This window comes from Trematomus bernacchii, unplaced genomic scaffold (assembly GCF_902827165.1).
Source record: "Trematomus bernacchii unplaced genomic scaffold, fTreBer1.1, whole genome shotgun sequence".
Lineage (NCBI taxonomy): Eukaryota > Metazoa > Chordata > Actinopteri > Perciformes > Nototheniidae > Trematomus > Trematomus bernacchii.
In genome coordinates this window covers 15,129,459-15,148,676 of record NW_022987648.1, presented here as the reverse complement: position 1 = coordinate 15,148,676, position 19,218 = coordinate 15,129,459, and the positions used below count along the sequence as shown (strand labels likewise).

At 40.3% G+C, this 19,218-nt stretch overlaps 1 protein-coding gene across 6 annotated transcripts in view; it reads left to right on the top strand.

The window, feature by feature from the left end:
• Positions 1–16,595, top strand: part of epha3 (eph receptor A3) — a 96,354-nt gene extending 79,759 nt beyond the window's left edge. For 4 of the 6 annotated variants that reach the window (XM_034134387.1, XM_034134383.1, XM_034134385.1 and 1 more), the window contains 5 exons: positions 205–414; positions 2,876–3,025; positions 3,256–3,449; positions 8,994–9,149; positions 14,312–16,595. In XM_034134387.1, coding sequence (XP_033990278.1) covers positions 205–414; positions 2,876–3,025; positions 3,256–3,449; positions 8,994–9,149; positions 14,312–14,411 — 810 coding nt within the window. In that variant the 3' untranslated portion in view covers positions 14,412–16,595. Of the gene's footprint in view, positions 1–204; positions 415–2,875; positions 3,026–3,255; positions 3,450–8,993; positions 9,150–12,880; positions 12,999–14,311 lie in introns of all 6 variants that reach the window. The other 2 variants (XM_034134386.1, XM_034134384.1) reach the window with 2 other exon arrangements.
• Positions 16,596–19,218: the final 2,623 nt, after the last annotated feature.

Here is a 19,218-nt window from a genome sequence, read left to right as displayed (position 1 = left end):
AGTTTAGCTGAAGATGAGGTACGGAATGTCAAAGGTGGTTTTAAAGGTTAATGAAAGTGCTGTGGACACTTATGTAGAAAGGTTTCATTTCATGCAAATAATCAGAAAGGTCAGGCTCCCTTTGTGTTCTGTATGTAATATGTATGTAGATGATAACTTTGAATGTATATCATTAACACCGAGTGTGACTTCTCTTTCCTTTAGAAACACGACGCCCAGTTTACGGGGATCCAGCTGGTGGGCATGCTGCGTGGCATCGCCTCGGGCATGAAGTATCTGTCAGACATGGGCTATGTTCACCGAGACCTGGCAGCTCGAAACATCCTGGTCAACAGCAACCTGGTGTGTAAAGTGTCAGACTTCGGCCTGAGTCGAGTTCTGGAGGACGACCCGGAGGCTGCTTACACCACCAGGGTGAGCGAGCACACACACATTCCAAGGACAGAAATGACAGTGTGATACAATATGTTCGCAACTGTTCTGGGACACACAATTTTTTTTTTTATCCAGGAATGTGCTACTTAAAAGGCAATGTCACAACAACTCCCTGAATGCAACAATGATATATGGTACTCAATACAAACATTCTCTCAAACTGGCAACAATATCTTCCTTTTTAGTTCGAATAATATGAATATACCCCTCCAGCAAAACGATTATACGATACAATACAATGATACCTTATTGTCAGTCTACGTCTACAAATCAACAAGGACATACATTAACATTAGAAACAGGGGAACAGACATTAGATTATTAGAGACAATATTTGCATGTCTTTTACGTACATTTAAGAAAACACAACAGCAATGTTCTTATTATGAAATTGGTTCCACATTTATGCCATTTCTCGCAAACACACCCGCTTTATACTCAAGGTAATCTCAGCAAACAGATACAAACACTCTTCCTCTGTCTGGCAAGGGTACAGAACACATAAATAAAGGCAGAGCTTTGTGGTGAGATTGACATGAATCCACAGAGCTTTGCCTCTCTCGATCACAGTACAGCTATGGCATACATATAACAATGGTGGAGGTCATGGAGACACTTCAAGCACCATGTGCCCAGAAGGGACATATTACATTGATAAGAAATTCTGTTTGTGTGGTTTAGTGCCGGTTGTTATCCATCCACAACCCTAAGATTTTCACCACTAAGTGCACTTAGTTTCTTCTTACTTTCAATGACAACATAGAATCTGTTTTACAAGATGTGTTGTTATGAAAATGAATGCAAAAATGGCAGTTTGACATGCTGAAAATAATTTTATTTTTTGTATTTCCTTGCCCTTTCAGCTTTGCTCCGTGGCCTCAAATATCTTAACTGTTTAGATGATGCACTTATAAAATCTCTACCACAACAATAGTTTGGGTATAATTACTTTGATGTCTAGAAAACATGAGTGGGTTTTAGGATATGTCTTGCTAAACAGGTAATGCTTGGGCAAGGAAACATGTAAGAGAATCCTTAAGAACCTAAACCTCAGTAGTGAGATCAACTTTTTTTAGAAACAAGTGTAAACATCTTCGAGGTAAGAATACTTTTATACTTCATGTCAGAAATGAAACATTATCAACAGGCACACCCCACCTTAGACATCCATCAGTGTGTGTGTGCGTGCACGTGTGTACGCGTGTGGTCATTTTCATCATGGGATCCTGTGGTCTCGGCCCATGCGTGCAGCCCCTTTAAACACAGTATAATTTGCTGGCTGAGAATTGCTTGTCAAATAAACAGTCAATGTGCCGTTTGCCTTTTTCCCAGAAATACATAATCTAAAATAATAAGACAGAATAATAAACTCTCCAGTGATGCAGTAACTGACAACGCTCTGCACATGCACGCAGATTTCCATCCGGCCCTTAATGTCTTCTTTTTTGTACTTCTCTAGCCTTGAATCTTTGGCATTTGGAATCTTTGTGTTATGTTCCTATGCATGTAGGTATGTACGTTCATTGTTGATGTAGTGCTCAAACATGTTGCTCTTTATCTAGGCGAGCAGGTGTGTATAGTATGAATGTGGAAGCAGAGGCTGTGTGTGTTTTCCTGTGTTCATTTCTGCTACCATGTGTTATCGTACTACAGAGTTTCATTACTGATCATGCAGTATCAGTGTGTTTTCTAGAGGGCGCGTGTGTGACAGCACTGGGCTAGACGTCAGTGGCTTGGCCGATGTCTCTGTTAGCTTTGGCTGCTTTGGCCTCTTTTCCCCAGCTCCGTTTTCATCATTAGTCCAGCTTCTGAGCTAGAATGACAAATGCAACAGACATAACTCTGCCATGTTATGCAGGAAACTTTAGATTAGGGTTTGATTAATATGTATTTTCTTTCATTCTTTCTCTAAGGCTGATGCCAATACTTTTGATTAAAGCTGAACCTTACATTTTTTGTTACAATGGGGTTCAATTTCATTTCATATGAATACTTTAAAACCCAATTTCTTGGGAAAATATTTTGGTATCTTGTGTCTTTGTCAGAATGTTTATACTTGCAATTGTGGAAGAGTAAATTAATCATTGTGAAATGTAAAGTCTCCTTGGTAGGTTGCAATGCAGATTCCTTTTACAGTTGAGAACATAATGCTTGGTCCAAACCACTGAGGGTTTAGTTTCAGAACAGCTCATAAATAGTTTAATTTTTTCAGGGCTTTGTATGTGACATAAACCTATTACACAAGATATTAAATATCCTGTATGCATCATTCAGTATTAACTTGCGGACCTTTTTTTTTATATGTATACCATTAAATGTATATCATAAAACTGACAATAACACATGTCTGACAATCCAATAACCAAATATACATTTGCAGAACAAACTGATCAGCCAAGTTTCTAACTGAATTCACTTTTTTTAATTTCCTGTCTCTCAGGGAGGTAAGATCCCCATCCGGTGGACAGCTCCAGAGGCTATTGCCTACAGGAAGTTCACGTCAGCCAGTGATGCTTGGAGTTATGGCATTGTCCTCTGGGAAGTGATGTCATACGGAGAACGACCATACTGGGAGATGTCCAATCAGGATGTGAGTACTGCCATGATGCCAAGTTCCTGTGTGTTTACTGATGGGAAGTCAGTGAAGGTACCAGCCACTGATCTAGAGGAGAAGTTTATGTTCAAGGTTGTGTGAAAACTGTTTTGGCACAGACATGGAAATAAGGGAATATAGTCCCACAGAGGGAGTTGAGCATATTAGATGTTGTTTGATGTTTGAAGTTGTTTCTGAATCATTTTTATTTTCCTCCCTAACCCTAGGTAATAAAGGCTGTAGATGAAGGATACCGCCTCCCCCCACCAATGGACTGCCCGGCCACCCTCTACCAGCTGATGTTGGACTGCTGGCAGAAAGAGCGGAACAACCGGCCTAAGTTTGAACAGATTGTCAGCATCCTGGATAAACTCATCCGCAACCCTGGTAGCCTCAAAATCACTGCCAACACCACATCCAGGTACCAGAAGTATATTCCAGCTTTTATCTGTTGTGTTTGTTGTTCAGTAGCACCTATTTCCTGCATGGAAAGGTATTTGGATAATACAATATAGAAGATATGGAGGTAGATCTTAGAATGTGGTGGTTGTTTTGCTCGCTGCTTCTTTCTCCTGATTTGGTTCATGTTGCTGACTGACAGACCCCTGGCTTCAGGCAGTCCAACACTGGCAGTAGTGCCCAATATACCTTCGATGCACAGCATTATGGGTTATGGTAGGGAAATGGAGTATTTGCTCTGGGATCACAAGCCATTGTGAAGGCAATAGCAGTTGCAGTTTTATTTACCATGAATGAAACACAATTCACCATGATAAGTAATGGACAACCGAAAGACAAAGGGTATCTGGTTGATAAAAAAGTAATTTGTTGTCATATAATCCTATTTCAATATCCCTTGGTGCACGCCTTGTTTGTTTGTTTGTGGAACCAGGAACCAGACAGTACGAGGGAAATAAACATTGGCTTCCTGCTTCCTGTGTTTGCAGGTAGTTACATGAGAATTAGCTTGACTTATCACACTCATCTTTCCCTTTTCCATGCAGTCTAATGTCAAATTCCTCTCTACTTTTCCCCTTGTTGTTAAGTTAAGTTTCCCCCTCCTTTTCCCCTCCCTTGTGCATAACTCCTTTGTTGGGGCCACCATTCTCTCCCAGGGGGCCGAGGGAAACCAAGGCAGCCCATGTTCAGTTGTCAATTCTGTGCACAAGCGCTGGGTCTGAGGCAGACGGCCGTGGTATTATGGAGACGTCAAAGCTCATAACATTGACTAATGATTTCTTAAGAAAGTGAAAATAGGTCCCTTGGAGTTTGCATGTAATTTCCCTGATTGGCTTTTAACACCGGGCGAGCAAAGGCTGGCCGACAGAGGCTGCTGCGTTGATTTATGAGACCTGGGTGTGTATAAACGTGTGTGTGTGTGTGTGTGTGTGAGTGCGGTGGCGGCAGTTGCGCAGCGGGAGCAGCAGGAGCAGCTGCACTCAGCTCCACACACCTCGTTTGTCTCAGGGCTGCCCTGGCTGGTTAATGGAGCACCCCCCTCCTCCTCAGAGCCCAGACTAAAGCCTGGGACCTGAGCGGAGCATCTGGAGGCTTCAGGGGTGGAACCTGGGCAGAGTTTACTGTCCCTGCCTGTGGATGGAGAGACACTAAGGTCAGCGGGCCAAGGTTGGCTGTCAGAGACTAATTATGGGCCAACAGGAGCCCAGACAGGGTTAGGGGCCACTGTCTGCCCAAATGGATTTACTGGGTCTCTAAGACATCAGAACAGTTTCTTCGTTTTCCAAAACATTACTGTTGCTGCAACCAAAATGCTAAAATACAACTACTACTTATTCTGAATACGTGACAATCAGCATTCATATGAAATGCACTGCTACATGTGTAGATGGTTTGGGCTTTTTACAAAATATCCTTTTTTTCCCTAAGCCTCACAAAGTAAAATGAATAATGACAAGCCTATGTGAACCTGTATCAACAAATCAAACCAATTTTATTACTCCTTACTGTATTTATTTTTCCACCAAAATCTATCTGGAGAATAAGGATATTTCATTCTTTTTCAGTAGTTATGGCCGGGCTGGATTTGGGGTTGGGTTGAAACAAGAGCTGAGCCCTTCCATGATGAGGGGCTTGGGAGAAAGTAAACTAGGGCCGGGGGCTGCCGATGGAACCGAGCAGAGATCCATGTCGGTGTGGATCTTGGCCAGTAGGGTTAGTTAGGGACTGGGAATGGAAAACAAGTTTCTATTGGTGAAAATAAACCACTTTAGGGTCGTAGGAATGCAGATCAGTAATAACCACTACAAGATAAAAAAAAAGTCAGACAAGAAGTTTAGTGAATCAAAAATGTCCAAATGTGTCGATTGACATATTGACATGAGTGTATAGGAAACTGTATGGGGGATACAGGATTGGTAATGGGCATGGTAGGTGTTTAAACTTTACTCTGAAACACTGGTGAGTCAAATAAATTAAGAGTTCAGAGTAAGAGCCATGCATGCTTGACTGGAATCAAATCAAAATGTCACACTTGAATCAATTCAGGTTAATAGCTTTCTTCACCACCTGAGTAGTATTGATTAAAACTACAACACATCCATCACATCCTACAGAGGCAGAGGATAACAAGTGGCCACATATCAAAATGTATATTCAAAGGGCTAATATTAGGCCTAACAGTACATCAGTCTAACCTCTCCACAATGCACCCTGGGAATTGTCCTAGTAGCACAGCGAGAGGTGAATTCCTCCCCCCCTGCCATGCCCACATGTATCTGTTGAAGCTCTTCTCCTCATCCACCTTTCTGCTCCCGTGAGAGCTCTAAAAACAAGAGACAACGCAGTCCTGGTTATTTAGAGGTCAAAGGAATGAAAGATAGAGCAGAATAGAGGAAATGGAAATAAAAACGACGATGGGGGTAGACTTCATTTTCTCTCTGGTGTATTTATATTTCCTTCTGTTCGAGCTGGTGTTTTCCACAATCTTATATGGTGTTAAGTCCAGGAGGGGTTTCAAACCCCCCTCTGCCGTCAGACAGATGCTCTCTTTTCTTTCTATTTTCCCCTTCCTAGCATCTCTCTGTTTCCTCTCCAATCATATTGTCTCTTGAGCAGCCGTGAGATGTTGCTGAAAATGTAACAACAAAGGAAACAAAGAAAATGATAAGGGAGGGGAAACAAGGTCATTTGCAGTTTATCTCTCGGCGGAGACAGGAGAGGGGGGAAAAAGCCGAGGATGAGATCAGAGGAGAAATAGAAGAAAAGTGGTACAGGAAAGGAGAGGAGAGGAAAGGATCAATAATCCTGCAAAACAGCTTAACATTCTTATCTTGTCAGCCTAAAAGTTCTTATCTTAACACATTTTGGATACCCTTCTTTCCTGAAAGAAATCAACAAATGTGTATTGGCGTACAATCAGTCACAACCATCACAATGAGCTCCTTTAAAAAAGTAGCTATTAGCATTTGTTTGTTCCTTTCACTCAAAGATTTTCTACAGTCTACTGAGATTCACTTCCCGCTTTTCCCCACACACAAACCACCCCCACCTTCCAGGAGTGGATTCCCATCTTTTTTCCACAAACCGGTCTCTCCAGGGGGTCCTGGGGGACCCTTAGCATTTTGACAGGCCTCTGATCTGGCAGGAGAAGACTGCTCAATCATTTTAACAACACCCACTCATCTGGCACAAATGTATTTTTCACCTTTTTCCTTTCTGCTTTAGTTGTCATCATCTTCTCTCTACATACAGCCTAGTATGGTTTTTTTGTCTATGTTGCTTGATGGTAGTGTTATGGTTTTCTATTATTTAATTATTTAAATCACACAATATATCGTGTCAACATGAGATAGTCAAAGGACATGTCTAGTTTGTGCAACAAATCACTCATCATCTCTGAGGGAGAAACAACTACCAATGAAGTATACTCACCACTAATCTGAAGGACATATCATTCACAAGTACAGCATACATACATGTTGAGTTTCAACTGAGAGCATGTGTGGCTATGCCAACTTCCAACACTAACTTAATATCTATTCGTTACATTAGTAAATAAGAAGATTATCCCAACCACATAGCTTTTGATTCATTTACAATTTTATTCACAAAAGTGTAAAGGAAGTGCTAAATTTGAATTGTTTTAAATATATAAATATACATACATAAGGTTGAATTTGAATGTCCCTTGATGCATAAGAAAATGCAGTCTCACACACAGTGGCTCCAAACCTCTTTGCCACTCCAAATCAGTCAGACGCAGGTTGACTTCCTGGCCCATGAATAATATTCCCTGTGGGTGAACTCCTGTCCTGTTCTGCCCTGTTCTCAAGGCTCTATTCCCTTGTGTGTGTTCAAAACAGGTGCAGCACGTCCTTATAAAGAAAGAGTGCCTTTGCAACTTTTAAAAGCCACTCACACATTCAGTAATAAACACACACCATGTTTAAGGATATCGATGAATGTGTTTCAAGTCCCAGTTGGACCTAATGTGTTTGACCTGGTTTCCCATTTCCTGCTTTGGTGTGATCTGTTTTCACAACAGCAAAGTGATCCACACTTGTAAAGAAAGCATCAGCAGTGACATTAGAGAATGGACAGCTTCCTCTCCGCTCTCTCCTCTTCCTCTCTGCATGTCTTTCCTCCTCACTTGTCCTTCTTCCCCCCGTCTTCAGCAACCATCAATCAGAGCGAGTCAGAACAGCGCCTGCAGCCATTCCTTCACCCTCTGCTGTTGAATGAGCGCTCTAAAGCCCAACGCGGTGCATTTAATTTGATTTGATCCAATTCAAACCATCAAATCTAATCAAATCTAATGTTGTGTTTTGCAGCATGGTACATGTACAGCAGGAACCGGTAATGACATTAGACAGAAAACTGATGCCGCTTTTGTTAGTAATCTTGTTCTTGAATATGTTAAATACATTATGGAAATATTTTGTGTAACGGCCTGATTTCCCCTCTGTATTTAAAGCCCAAAGGCTCTGTGCAGGTTTACTGTATGCAACAGACACATATGGTGTGTGTGTGTGTGTGTGTGTGTGTGTGTGTGTGTGTGTGTGTGTGTGTGTGTGTGTGTGTGTGTGTGTGTGTGTGTGTGTGTGTGTGTGTGTGTGTGTGTGTGTGTGTGTGTGTGTGTGTGTGTGTGTGTGTGTGTGTGTGTGGCTCCCTGATGAGTGCCGCTCAATCAGATCAAGAGGCCTGGCTTACGTTTAGTTCGGTATAGGAATGCAAGCGCGGAGAGTATATAATAGTAAATATGCATGTCAAATTGTGTATATAACCTGTTCTAAAACTTTTTGTTATGAATAAGCAATGCTATATAATCAGGACAGGCTGTTCTCAACACTGGTCATAGCGTTACCTACGAAAAATAATGCTCTGTAATTCATTTATATCCCACAAAATCAATTCATATGCATTTCTTAAAATTGTGAACCAGGAAGTAGAAAGAGCCACAAAGTCTGCACGGTGTAGAAATCGATGTGTTTGAGTAGTAGCTGAAACACCAGACTTTCATTCAGGAGATAGCTCTCCATGTCCTGTCTGAAACCAAAATTAAATTATTTGTCACGTCTCCTGCGTTTTTTCCATTACCATTTAAATGTAACCCAAACCATGATTTCCTCCTAATCCTAACCAACGTGTTTTCTGTGACGACATCCTTATTTATAAAAGACAGTATGCATGAACGGTATGATCAGATACATCCTGCAGGGCATTTGTGGAATTTGGACATTTAGATAGCGTGACAAATGAGTGAGAACCTTTCTATGTTAACCATGTATGCCAGTACATTGGGAGTGACATGATGAGAGCTATATGCCAATGACATCATAATACATCCCTACCACAACAACTGATGGTGTGGGTGAGGCCTTTGTGGTCCTGGAAATGCATAAACTTAATTATATGTATCTGAGTCGTTTACAGGTCATTACCCAAGGAAAAAACGTGTGTATTCAGTCTTCATTAATGTTGTTATGTTCCTCCCGTGTCTCCTCAGGCCGGCCAACCTGTTGCTGGACAGGAGCAGTTCAGAGGTCCCCTCCATGGGGACGCTGGGGGACTGGATGGATGGAATGAGGACTCTGCCCTGCAAAGAGGCCTTCTCTGGGGTCAGCTACAGCTCCTGTGACACCCTGGCCAAGACCTCCACAGAGTAAGACAACCACACACACACACACCCACACACACACACACACCCACACACACACACCCACACACACACACACACACACACACACACACACACACACACACACACACACACACACACACCACACACACACACACACACACACACACACACACACACACACACACACACACACACACCAAGCTACTCTGCCTATTCATGTCAGCAGTGTTTACAGGCTCCCAGTACCCGTGGCAGGGCCCAGGAATTTGAGGGGCTTTTGGTGAAAAACACACACACACTCTCACAAAGTAAAGAAAGCTAAAGAGCCCTTACTAAAGGTGTCCAGATGAGACATGGTAATTCATTATGACAGGCCTTTAGCCATGCTCATGATGTTGCAAGTATGACCACAGAGGGAGAAGGTGAGAGCGTGAAAAGAGAGAGAGATAAGTAGACACGGAAAAAGAAAGAGAGGAATTCCATAAGGAGGATAAGAGAGAAACTATTGAGGGAGGGAGTGAGAGAGGAGATTTGAGAAGATAAAGGGGAGAGAGAGAGAGGCCTTTTAAAAGAGAAGAACCTGTCAAGTAGGTATGCATGATGCTCTCTTAACTGCGGCGCATTCAAATGCAGAGAAAAGATCATGCACTAGCCAATTCTACATACATCTGATTTGGATAGCACACACTGTAGGAAGTAAGTATGTTGAGTATGTTGACCTGTGTCAAACTGACCAATCAGTAAGACGACAGTAGGGTCAGTTCTCAATCCATGTCGCCACATCTTCTTAAAAAATGTTTTCGTAAATGTTATCCCAGCGATATATTTTAAAATACATGGTGTTACAGATACTGAATATAGATATTTATACTATACGTATATTAACTTTTCTTTCAACATTAAAATGTGTTTATTGTTTTTGGTTTGAAGGAAGCACTGACTGAGTATGAAAATGTATGTATGGATATGAATGTAATCCAGCCATTATTAATCCTCCAAAACACATTTGGACTATGTTTTGTATACAAATAATATGCAAGTTCATGATTGTGCTATGAGTAACTTCACGTGGAGAATGATCTCAGAGGGGATTTGTCGCCGCAGCGGCTTTAGTAAATCGATGCCTCTGGATAAAGGAGAGGTATACCACAGACAGAGATTATAGAACTGACGCTGCTGGCAGGATCCTCACCTGACAAATGGTTCTGAGATAGTGGATTATGTTCGGGCCACAATCCAGATACGGAAAGGAATTATAAACCTCATGCACAGTGAAAAAATACTGAATGTTATTCTGGTTAACAAGCAACCTTTAGACTTTTAGGTTAGAGTGCATCTATCTGAGAAAATAAAGTATTCTCCTTTTCCTTTCTCTGTCTGTCCCACCATTGGTCAGCATCTGGTTTAATTCATGTGGAATATGACCAGATTAATAATCGTTCATTTATTATCCTTGTTATCAAAGCAGCAATTCACTATGGTGATGGCAGCAAAAAGGTGTAACCCGTGTCAATAACCAAACCAGATAGTCATTAGCCCTGACAGGCTTGATCATGTAAAAATAAGTAGTGTCTTATTGGTGCCCAATAACGATTAATTTGGGAGTTAATGTCATCACTTACAAAGTTGGCAAATATGAAATGCAATGTCTTGTAAACGTATCAGAACTTCATTTTCTACAAATATTGTAATGCTGCTATTAGCCAGGTCTGAAGGGATGCTTTAGACCACACACACCAGTTCTTTAAAGAGAGACATTTTTTTATGAAAATTAGTTTCTGTATTGATTTTCTCTTTTATTATTTTTTGTATAATTTTCTCTTAGCTCCTTTCCATTATCTCAGGGGTGTCATACAAAAGATACATTGACATTTCTCATGCCTTCTCGCCAATGAATATGTGTAATTGATAAAAGGTTTAACATATTACAAGACAAAAGAGTTTACGCTACAGACACTGGGTATTGACAATATACCATTAATCTCAGATAACCCGCTCTGTAGTAACCTCACTAAAGAAATCATATTGGTCCATTTTATTCTGTAGCTAGATGCTCAATTGGATCACTGCAGTATTAATCCACTGAAGGCTGGGCTAAGGCACTCAAGGCGAGCGCAGCTTCACGTCTGGCAGCCTTGGCTGAGACTATGCATTGCTCCGTATAGATTGCTCTATTGATCTGTACAGTCTTAATCTAGTCCTTGATATTCAGCACCAGGCTTGGCAACGCTCTGACCTCTGAGGGAACAGTAATCATACTGGGCTGCAGAGTGCTGACTCATCTTCTGTGGTAATAGAGGAATACCTTTTTTTTTTAGACGAGATGGAATACATTGATTAGGAAATACAGCATCATTTAGATGATTGTCTTCATCTACTGAGAGTGCATGAAAAGTTCATATCAGGTATTTGATTGAGAAAGAGATGAACTTAACCCAAACTCCCAGACAATGGGCAGCAATCTAAAGTGAGTAAAGTAGTCTACACACAAGAATTAAAAGTAGTAATACAACAGTCTAGAAATACTTTATTACAAGTTAAGGGCCTGCATTCAAAGTGTCACTTAATAAAACTACACAAGTATTTTTATTGAAATATATGTAAAGTACCCAAACTAAAAGTACTCCGAATGGCCTTTTACAGAATAATATATATTATATTACTGGATTTAATGTATGATCTATTCATGTGTAAATTATTTTATCAGCTGGTAAAGGTGGAGCTAACTTTAATTACCTTATATACTAAATATCATAAAAGTATATCAGTAGTAGTTCATGTATACATTTTATATATAATACCAACCTGCAGTGTAACTTAGGTATAACTGAGGTTGTCAAATAAATGTTAAGGAGTAAAAAGTACAAGTCTCTTGAATATAGTGGAGTCGAAGTATTTTGTAACGTAAAATAGAAGTACTCAAGACGAAATGCTTAAAAAAAAAAAATGGTAAGTACAGTAGTTGAGTAAATGTACTCTCCACTATTTCCCAGCATTCTCTTTGTTTCAGCAATACAAATCCTGTGTTAATAAATGTATAATAAAATAAAAGCTTATTTTAACTGTGTACACTAGATGTTCTAAACTAAAGGGCAACATGTTTTCAGTATAAAGTGATGCAGGGGTTACATTCTGTTGGTTTCGTTAATAATATATATATAATAACATCAGAATTCACTTATACCTACAGTGAACAAAGAATACCCTCCTCTTTAGACTCGGGGAGGATAGGGATTTCTGTGTTAACACGATGACACGCTGTGGAAAGACACTTTTAACTGTTAATCTTTCTCATGTGATGTGTGTCTGTTTCTTTGGCTTCCAAATGTTTGATTTATATCATACCACATGTGTTTCATGTTGAACTGGTTCAATGTATTCTTTTTTCATCATTGCCTTGTCTTGAGGTGAGACATTGGTATTCCAGACATAAAACCAAAAGAATGATTTAGAAGAGAAAACCTTTCGTCTACACACAATGTTATAGACGGGCACGTTGGCTTAAAAAATGCAAAATGTCGCTTTTGTTCTTGTTGATTTGGTAGTTTTTATCTTAAATTAAATATGTTTGCTGAATGTTTAACTGGTGACAAAAAGACTGGAATCAGTTTTCACTTCCTTTCCTGACTGCGACATAGATGTCTGATTTATCCTGATTTATCGCACCCAAAATCAGATCTAATCTAGAGAAAGCACCTATTTATGATATGCAGTTCCATGTGTTAATGTTGCTGGGCCTGGCTGTCTCTCAGTAGAGTGGTCCTGACGGAGGTCCACGTCACACCGGCCACTTGCCCAGAATGGGAGCCGTCCATGGGGATCACCACTCTCTAACGCCCAGCTCCTCTCCGCCTCCTCAGGCTCTGGATGGTGGGTGGAGGATGAAAGACTCACGCCCCACCTGGGAGCAGTAACCTACGTCCAGTATCACTGAATAGATTCACCTGTCTGACTTTGAAAGGGATAGTTAGTTAAATGTTGACTTAATAGCAGTTTTTCCATTCAGCTGTTAAATGTAATACAAAGAAAATAGACTCAGCATTCTACAAAATGTAACAACATAAAAGCATTGTTTGTAACTGCAAAAAAAGGCAAACACTTTGTTTTCCGTCAACTTCATTAAAACACATGACGTTTATATTTATATCATTAGTTAATGTGATTGAACTATCCCTTTACATTGTTGTGCAGAGTGAAGCAAAGTTCTGGCTGATCAAGATGTTTCTGCTAATTATGATGCGTTGGACAACTAAAATCACTGCTTGCATCTGAATAATACAACCTTTATTGTGACCATTTTTGAATAACACACACATGTGTTAATGGCTGCGAGTGTGTGACTGCAACTCCTCTGCTTTACTAATATGATGCTATTGTGTTAACTCCAAGATGATGAAAAGACTAGAGTGGTAATGTGTGCTGTGACTTTTTCTGTATATCAACAATGTTCAATGTACAGCGCTCTGCATTTACTGTGCGTTAAGAGATTGTTACTATGGGTCTGAAATACTAATTGAGCTCAATAATAATTGTGTGTGGTACGTGCCTTTGACATATAACACATCAAACTGACACCAGCTCTAATGTCCTATACAAATGGTCTTTTCTCACACTCGAATGCATGAAACTAATCTTTTTAGATGATCTAACAAGTTAACAAATGTATCAGAGTATAATATCCTGCACATGCACCAGTGCTGCTCCTCCCCACACACTTATCCCAACTCTGTCAAAAATATACAGTTCAGTACCATACAGGAAACTACATATTGTATGCCGTCATGTCCCTCCCATGCCATTTCCTCCACTGACAGGGTCATAATGGCAGCTGTCAGTGTAGCCCCATAGGCCCACCTCCCTCTTTGTTAGTAATAGAAAGTGGAGGCAACACCCCCTCAACCCCTAGACCCCCCCCTTCAGAGATTTGGCAGCCCAGTGGCCTTCTGGGAAATGCAGTCCTTTGTGAATGACGGATTCATGGGAAAGTGAAGGGAGCAGCACTGGGAGCATGTCATTAAACGTCACATGGGGTGTGACATCCTCCATTACTAATGCACACTTTCCATCTTGTTTTTTTTTCCTTCTTCCCCTCTGTCACATCTCCCACCCTGATTGTGTCTGGTGTTCCTCCCTCCCCATTTCTGTCTCCCCCACCCCCCCCCCCCCCCCCCTTCACAAACTAGGGATCTGAAAAAAGTTGGAGTGACTATCGTAGGACCACAGAAGAAGATCGTGAGCAGCCTCAAAGCCCTTGATTCGAAGAATGGCCCGGTACCTGTTTAAGAAATGAACCCAGCGAGTACAAACACCAGAGACCTGTCTGCCGGTGTGGTTGCTAATCAACATTGAACAAAGTGGCACATACGTGGAGACATACGGAAATGGAGGGAAAACATGATTCTTATGAGGGCTTTGCTGTTTCGTTGAAAGACGATTATCAAGTCAGAGAAACGGGAAATGAGTTAAATGCAGACTTTCGACCCTCCATCCCTCCATGCCCAAGTTGAGATGCCTTACAGACTAAATGGGGGTAGAGAAAGCAGAGGAAAGCCATGGAGGTCAGGAGGACCTGCCCAGAGATATAAACTGGGATTGGACTAACATAAAGACGGAGCTCTCCATTATTGGCTAATCTCGATACCTTAGCCTTCCCTTTACAGCTCAAAAGGGGACGGGCATGCTCTTAGTCTCCTCCCACCTCGCCTGAGCAAGAAGCCTGTGGAAACACGGCGGTGAAACGGCTGAAACGCCTCGTATAGGAGAGCATGGCAGACAGCAGCCCCTCACCCGGATTTGGACCCTTCCTGGACAAATGAGGTCTGAGGCGTGAGATTGTGTTTCAACGACCTACATTTACTGTCTCTATCCATGAGAGAACGGCGCTGGTTATGGACACGCCTAAACCGAGCCATTTTACTCTGTAGCTCTAACCTATAGCATTTGCATTCAGTAGACCTGTCACATTAAAGCAATAAGTATGATAATCAGTTAAATATTCTCAATATATGGAAGCCTTGAGTCTGTCACAATGTAATGAACGCTGTGCTTTGAAGGTACAGGAGCCATAACACACTTCACTCAGATTTTTCTTTATCATGACATCTATGTTCTATGTGCTTATGAACAGATATTGTACAGTTATAGTGCCGTTCCCTCGACCCAATGCCCTTTGTGTGAAATCTCAGGATGTATACTTTATACCTTCTCTTTTCGCTAAGGGGAAACAGACAGAGGGGATGGAGCAGTGACAGGGATAAGAAAGGCAGAAAAGGGGAAACAGTAAGAGAGATTTATAAGAGAAAAGATAGAACTTTTATGAGATGACGTGTCATGCAGGCCACGTTCTTGTTGGGTTGCGGAAGTGTCGGAAACTTGAAGCCAGTTTCAAGTGCTTGAGGTTCTTCTTCAGGTAAAACAGATTAGCATCATCAACCCCACACAGCATCAGGTATCAATTTTAAAAGGAGTGGGATTAGTTTTGCGCCTAGTTCAAAAAGTTGAGATCTGATCTGAGGTGGGTTGTAGTCTTGCTTTAGTTGAAGTTTACTAACAAGCCACGCAGGGTCTAAATTAGCTGTTAAATGAATCCATGAATCCTGCAATGTTTAATGCAAATAGTAGAGTGCCTCCTCTAGTCGGGTGGGATCATGGTGGGATCTCTAAGCAAAAAGCTCCAGTTTCAATTTGTTTTCAACGAAAGTTGAGTTGATGTTCTTTTCTGTGTTCTTATCGGGGCATGGGGTTTTCCAATCATTGCCCTAAACTATCAAGGTTTGAAAATGCCCTGTCTGAGATGCAACACTTCCAATAAATGATTGCTTTCTGAGATAGTACATTATGTCCAGGATGGGATTTCCTAAAGGCACCTTAGAGTTTACAGTAGATGATCTTTGAACAAAGATGAACAGACTTCAAGATGATAGTCCTCTGCTTTGATATCACCGATTGTATCCCTCAACCAAATCCAGTATTTTTACTGAAACGTTGGTACTGTTGGATGGGTCATACTTAACCATAAGGGGTGCTATCTTTACGCTTCTTCCAAGCACTTAGTAAACAATATTTGAGCACTTGTAATGGATATGGTATTGCCTTGGATGGAGACTAAGCTTAACTAATGGAAAGGAGTGATTCTGGTGCTTTTGGGAAACCCATCCCTGTTCAGAGCGTCGGGCCGTCCTCCGTTGCCCGGGCTACCTGTGGATGCTGCTGTTGCTGCTATGTGTTCTAATTAGCATGTACATAATGTAAACCATCGTAAGGATAGCAACTAGCGCTACAGACCCCTCTACATGTACATGGCCATCCCTCTTTGTACAAATGTTTGTATGTATAAAAGAATAAATAAAAATGGTGCAACATTTTTAATTAAAAAAGAGACAAAATCATCTGTATTATATGTTATGTTATTTTGGATTTTATTTGTCTGCCTTGTTTTTTTTTTCTACAATAAAAGGCGATCATGATTACATTATTATTTATTTGTTAACATTATACAGCGCAATGTTGATGGGTTTTGTAGCATACAGTAAATTATGTGTCAGTGCTTTCTCTGTTTAGATTTTTGACTTACTTTATAAACCTGGGACATCTGAAAGAGCAATACTGTTATGCACCCTATATCCAGCTCCCCCCCCCCCCCCCCCCCCCCATTCTCTGTCTCAAGACTGACCCGTGTGTCTGTGTGAGAGTTTACGTGTGCAAATGTAGATGGCCTTGTCTACTAATGTAAAATGATTTGTAGTGGAAACATTTATATTTTTATAATAAATATTCGCAAAATATTTTCCAAAAAATGGATGACAATAGACCTGCTCCTGTGTTTTTATTCTGTAATGTGATTATGTGGCAGACCAACACATACTTTTCTTTCACTTCAACAGTATTTCCATATGTTTAACAGATCACAAGTGGAAGTGAAACACTCATAACCTAGATCTTTTTTATTTTACATTCCATATAGTCTTTTGGCACATCTTGCCTTCTTCAGGATAAAAGTCAGCAATCATCTGACTGACATATAGTGTATAGGACATGTGTTTCAAATCACTGAGTTCACAGGGCAATCCACATGAACAGAGAGAAAGGAGTCCATAGAAAGGACATTCACAGCCAGAACAATCTTCACCATCAACGTCCACACAGTAAGAATATAAAGACATATTGATGGTAAAGATTAGAAAAGCATTATCTAAACAAATTTCATCAAATTGAGCAATTAGTTCACAAAATACTATAAATATACATCAACTTAATTTTCAAGTAAAACATAGATAGCTGTTGAAAATAAAATTGTAGATTAAAGAACATAAAGGTTAGGTATACAGTATAAACAAATGTATTATATTTAGCTACAATGTTTTGCTTACAGTAAATGACAGGGTGGTCATCTTCGTACAGCATCTAGACTACAGTACATTTTCACCTACATTTCAAACCATCTCTGATTGGTGCATTTCAGATAGATGTTATAACCTTGATTTTACCAAAGGGTTTCTGAAAGAATCCTGCTCCTTTAAATATGACCGTGGAAAATGGTAATTGTGTTTAATTACAAATTAAATTAAAAATCATTAAACAGTCAATTTGCATTTTCCAATGTTGAATTATGTTATATTGTGTAATAATATAATATATATTGAAGAGAAAATAAATATTGTCAGGCCAGGACTTCCACAGAGAAACTTCTTTATTGTACAAACCTGATCGTGGAGTTATTGTTTGAAAACTGCATCCAGTGGTTTGTTTTGTTGTTCATTTTCCTTTTAACCCTTGTATGGTGTTCGGGTCTGTGGAACCCGTTTTCATTATTTAGCTAAAGAAAAAGGAATGTTCAATTATTTTTTCAAACTCACACTCAATGGCCTTGGCTCATTTTCTGTGAAGAATATATATTACATTATATATATATATATACGTTGCATTGTTGATAAATTCTAGCACGGACACCTGTCTGCTCTCACATTCCTGCGTTATGTTTTGCGGGAGCCAATCTTTATTTTTTTCACATTCTATACCAGCTGGGGCAATTTGGGGCAAGACACAATAAATAAAGCTCCTCCAGTTTGGGTCCTTATCACAACTGATCAAGATGGCCAAAAGATTCTCTGCTCAGAGGGCTTTGCAAATGATTTTGGATGAGAGAGAACCATTTGATGATGATGTAGAGGAAGAGGAAGAGGTTTTATGTGAGGATCACATTTCTGAGAATTCTGAGTCTGACAGTGACTTTGAAGAAGAGGATGAGATTGAGCATCAGCTAGTTACAAAGAAAAGACGAGCCACAGGACCAGCCGGTCAGCGGGCAAAAAAACAAGTAGCACTTTAATTCATGAATGTGATCTAACAAATGTAAAAGGGCAAATATTAACCATATGTTGTTTATATTGCTTGTAATTGAGATGAAGTAAACATCTGTTGAGTATTTTAACATAAAATAGTTTGATTGTGTTGAATTGAAGCCCAAAAAGGCAGCGGGTCCACCAGACCCACGAACACTGGCTGAATAACAAAAATATGAACACCACCCAAGGGTTAAATGAAACAAAGGCACCCTATTGTTGTTGTTTTATAGACAGCCTTAACTTTTGTTGCAGAAGATTTTATCAAAAGCGACTTACACTTTTATATTGTACACATTCCCACAAGAATCAAATGTTTATGTGATTGGTAGACGTACGCACCCATTTAAGAGATCAGGCGTGTTCAGGGTGGTATACTGTAAGTAAAATGTGAGCATGCATAATTTATTACTGTTAAAACGCAAATGTAGGTTGTTTCCCACTGTAGTTTTTTATACCACCCGTAGTGTTCTCAGTTCTTTAGTTCCAAGTGTAGCTTTTATTTGGCCCAAAATATACGAAATACTATAAAAATGATTATTGTCCTCCGAAGCATACTCTTTCCAATTGTAATGAAATATGTCTGTGTGGCTAAGGCTCAACTGGTAAATTGGTGTGTAACAATCAGACGGTCAGTAGTTCGTTCCCCGGCATGTCGAAGTGTTCTTTGGCACGACAGCAACAGAAAGCCCTACCGCAACAGAATACTGTTGGAGCTGCTACAGTGGCCAGCCTTCCAGGTTATTCTT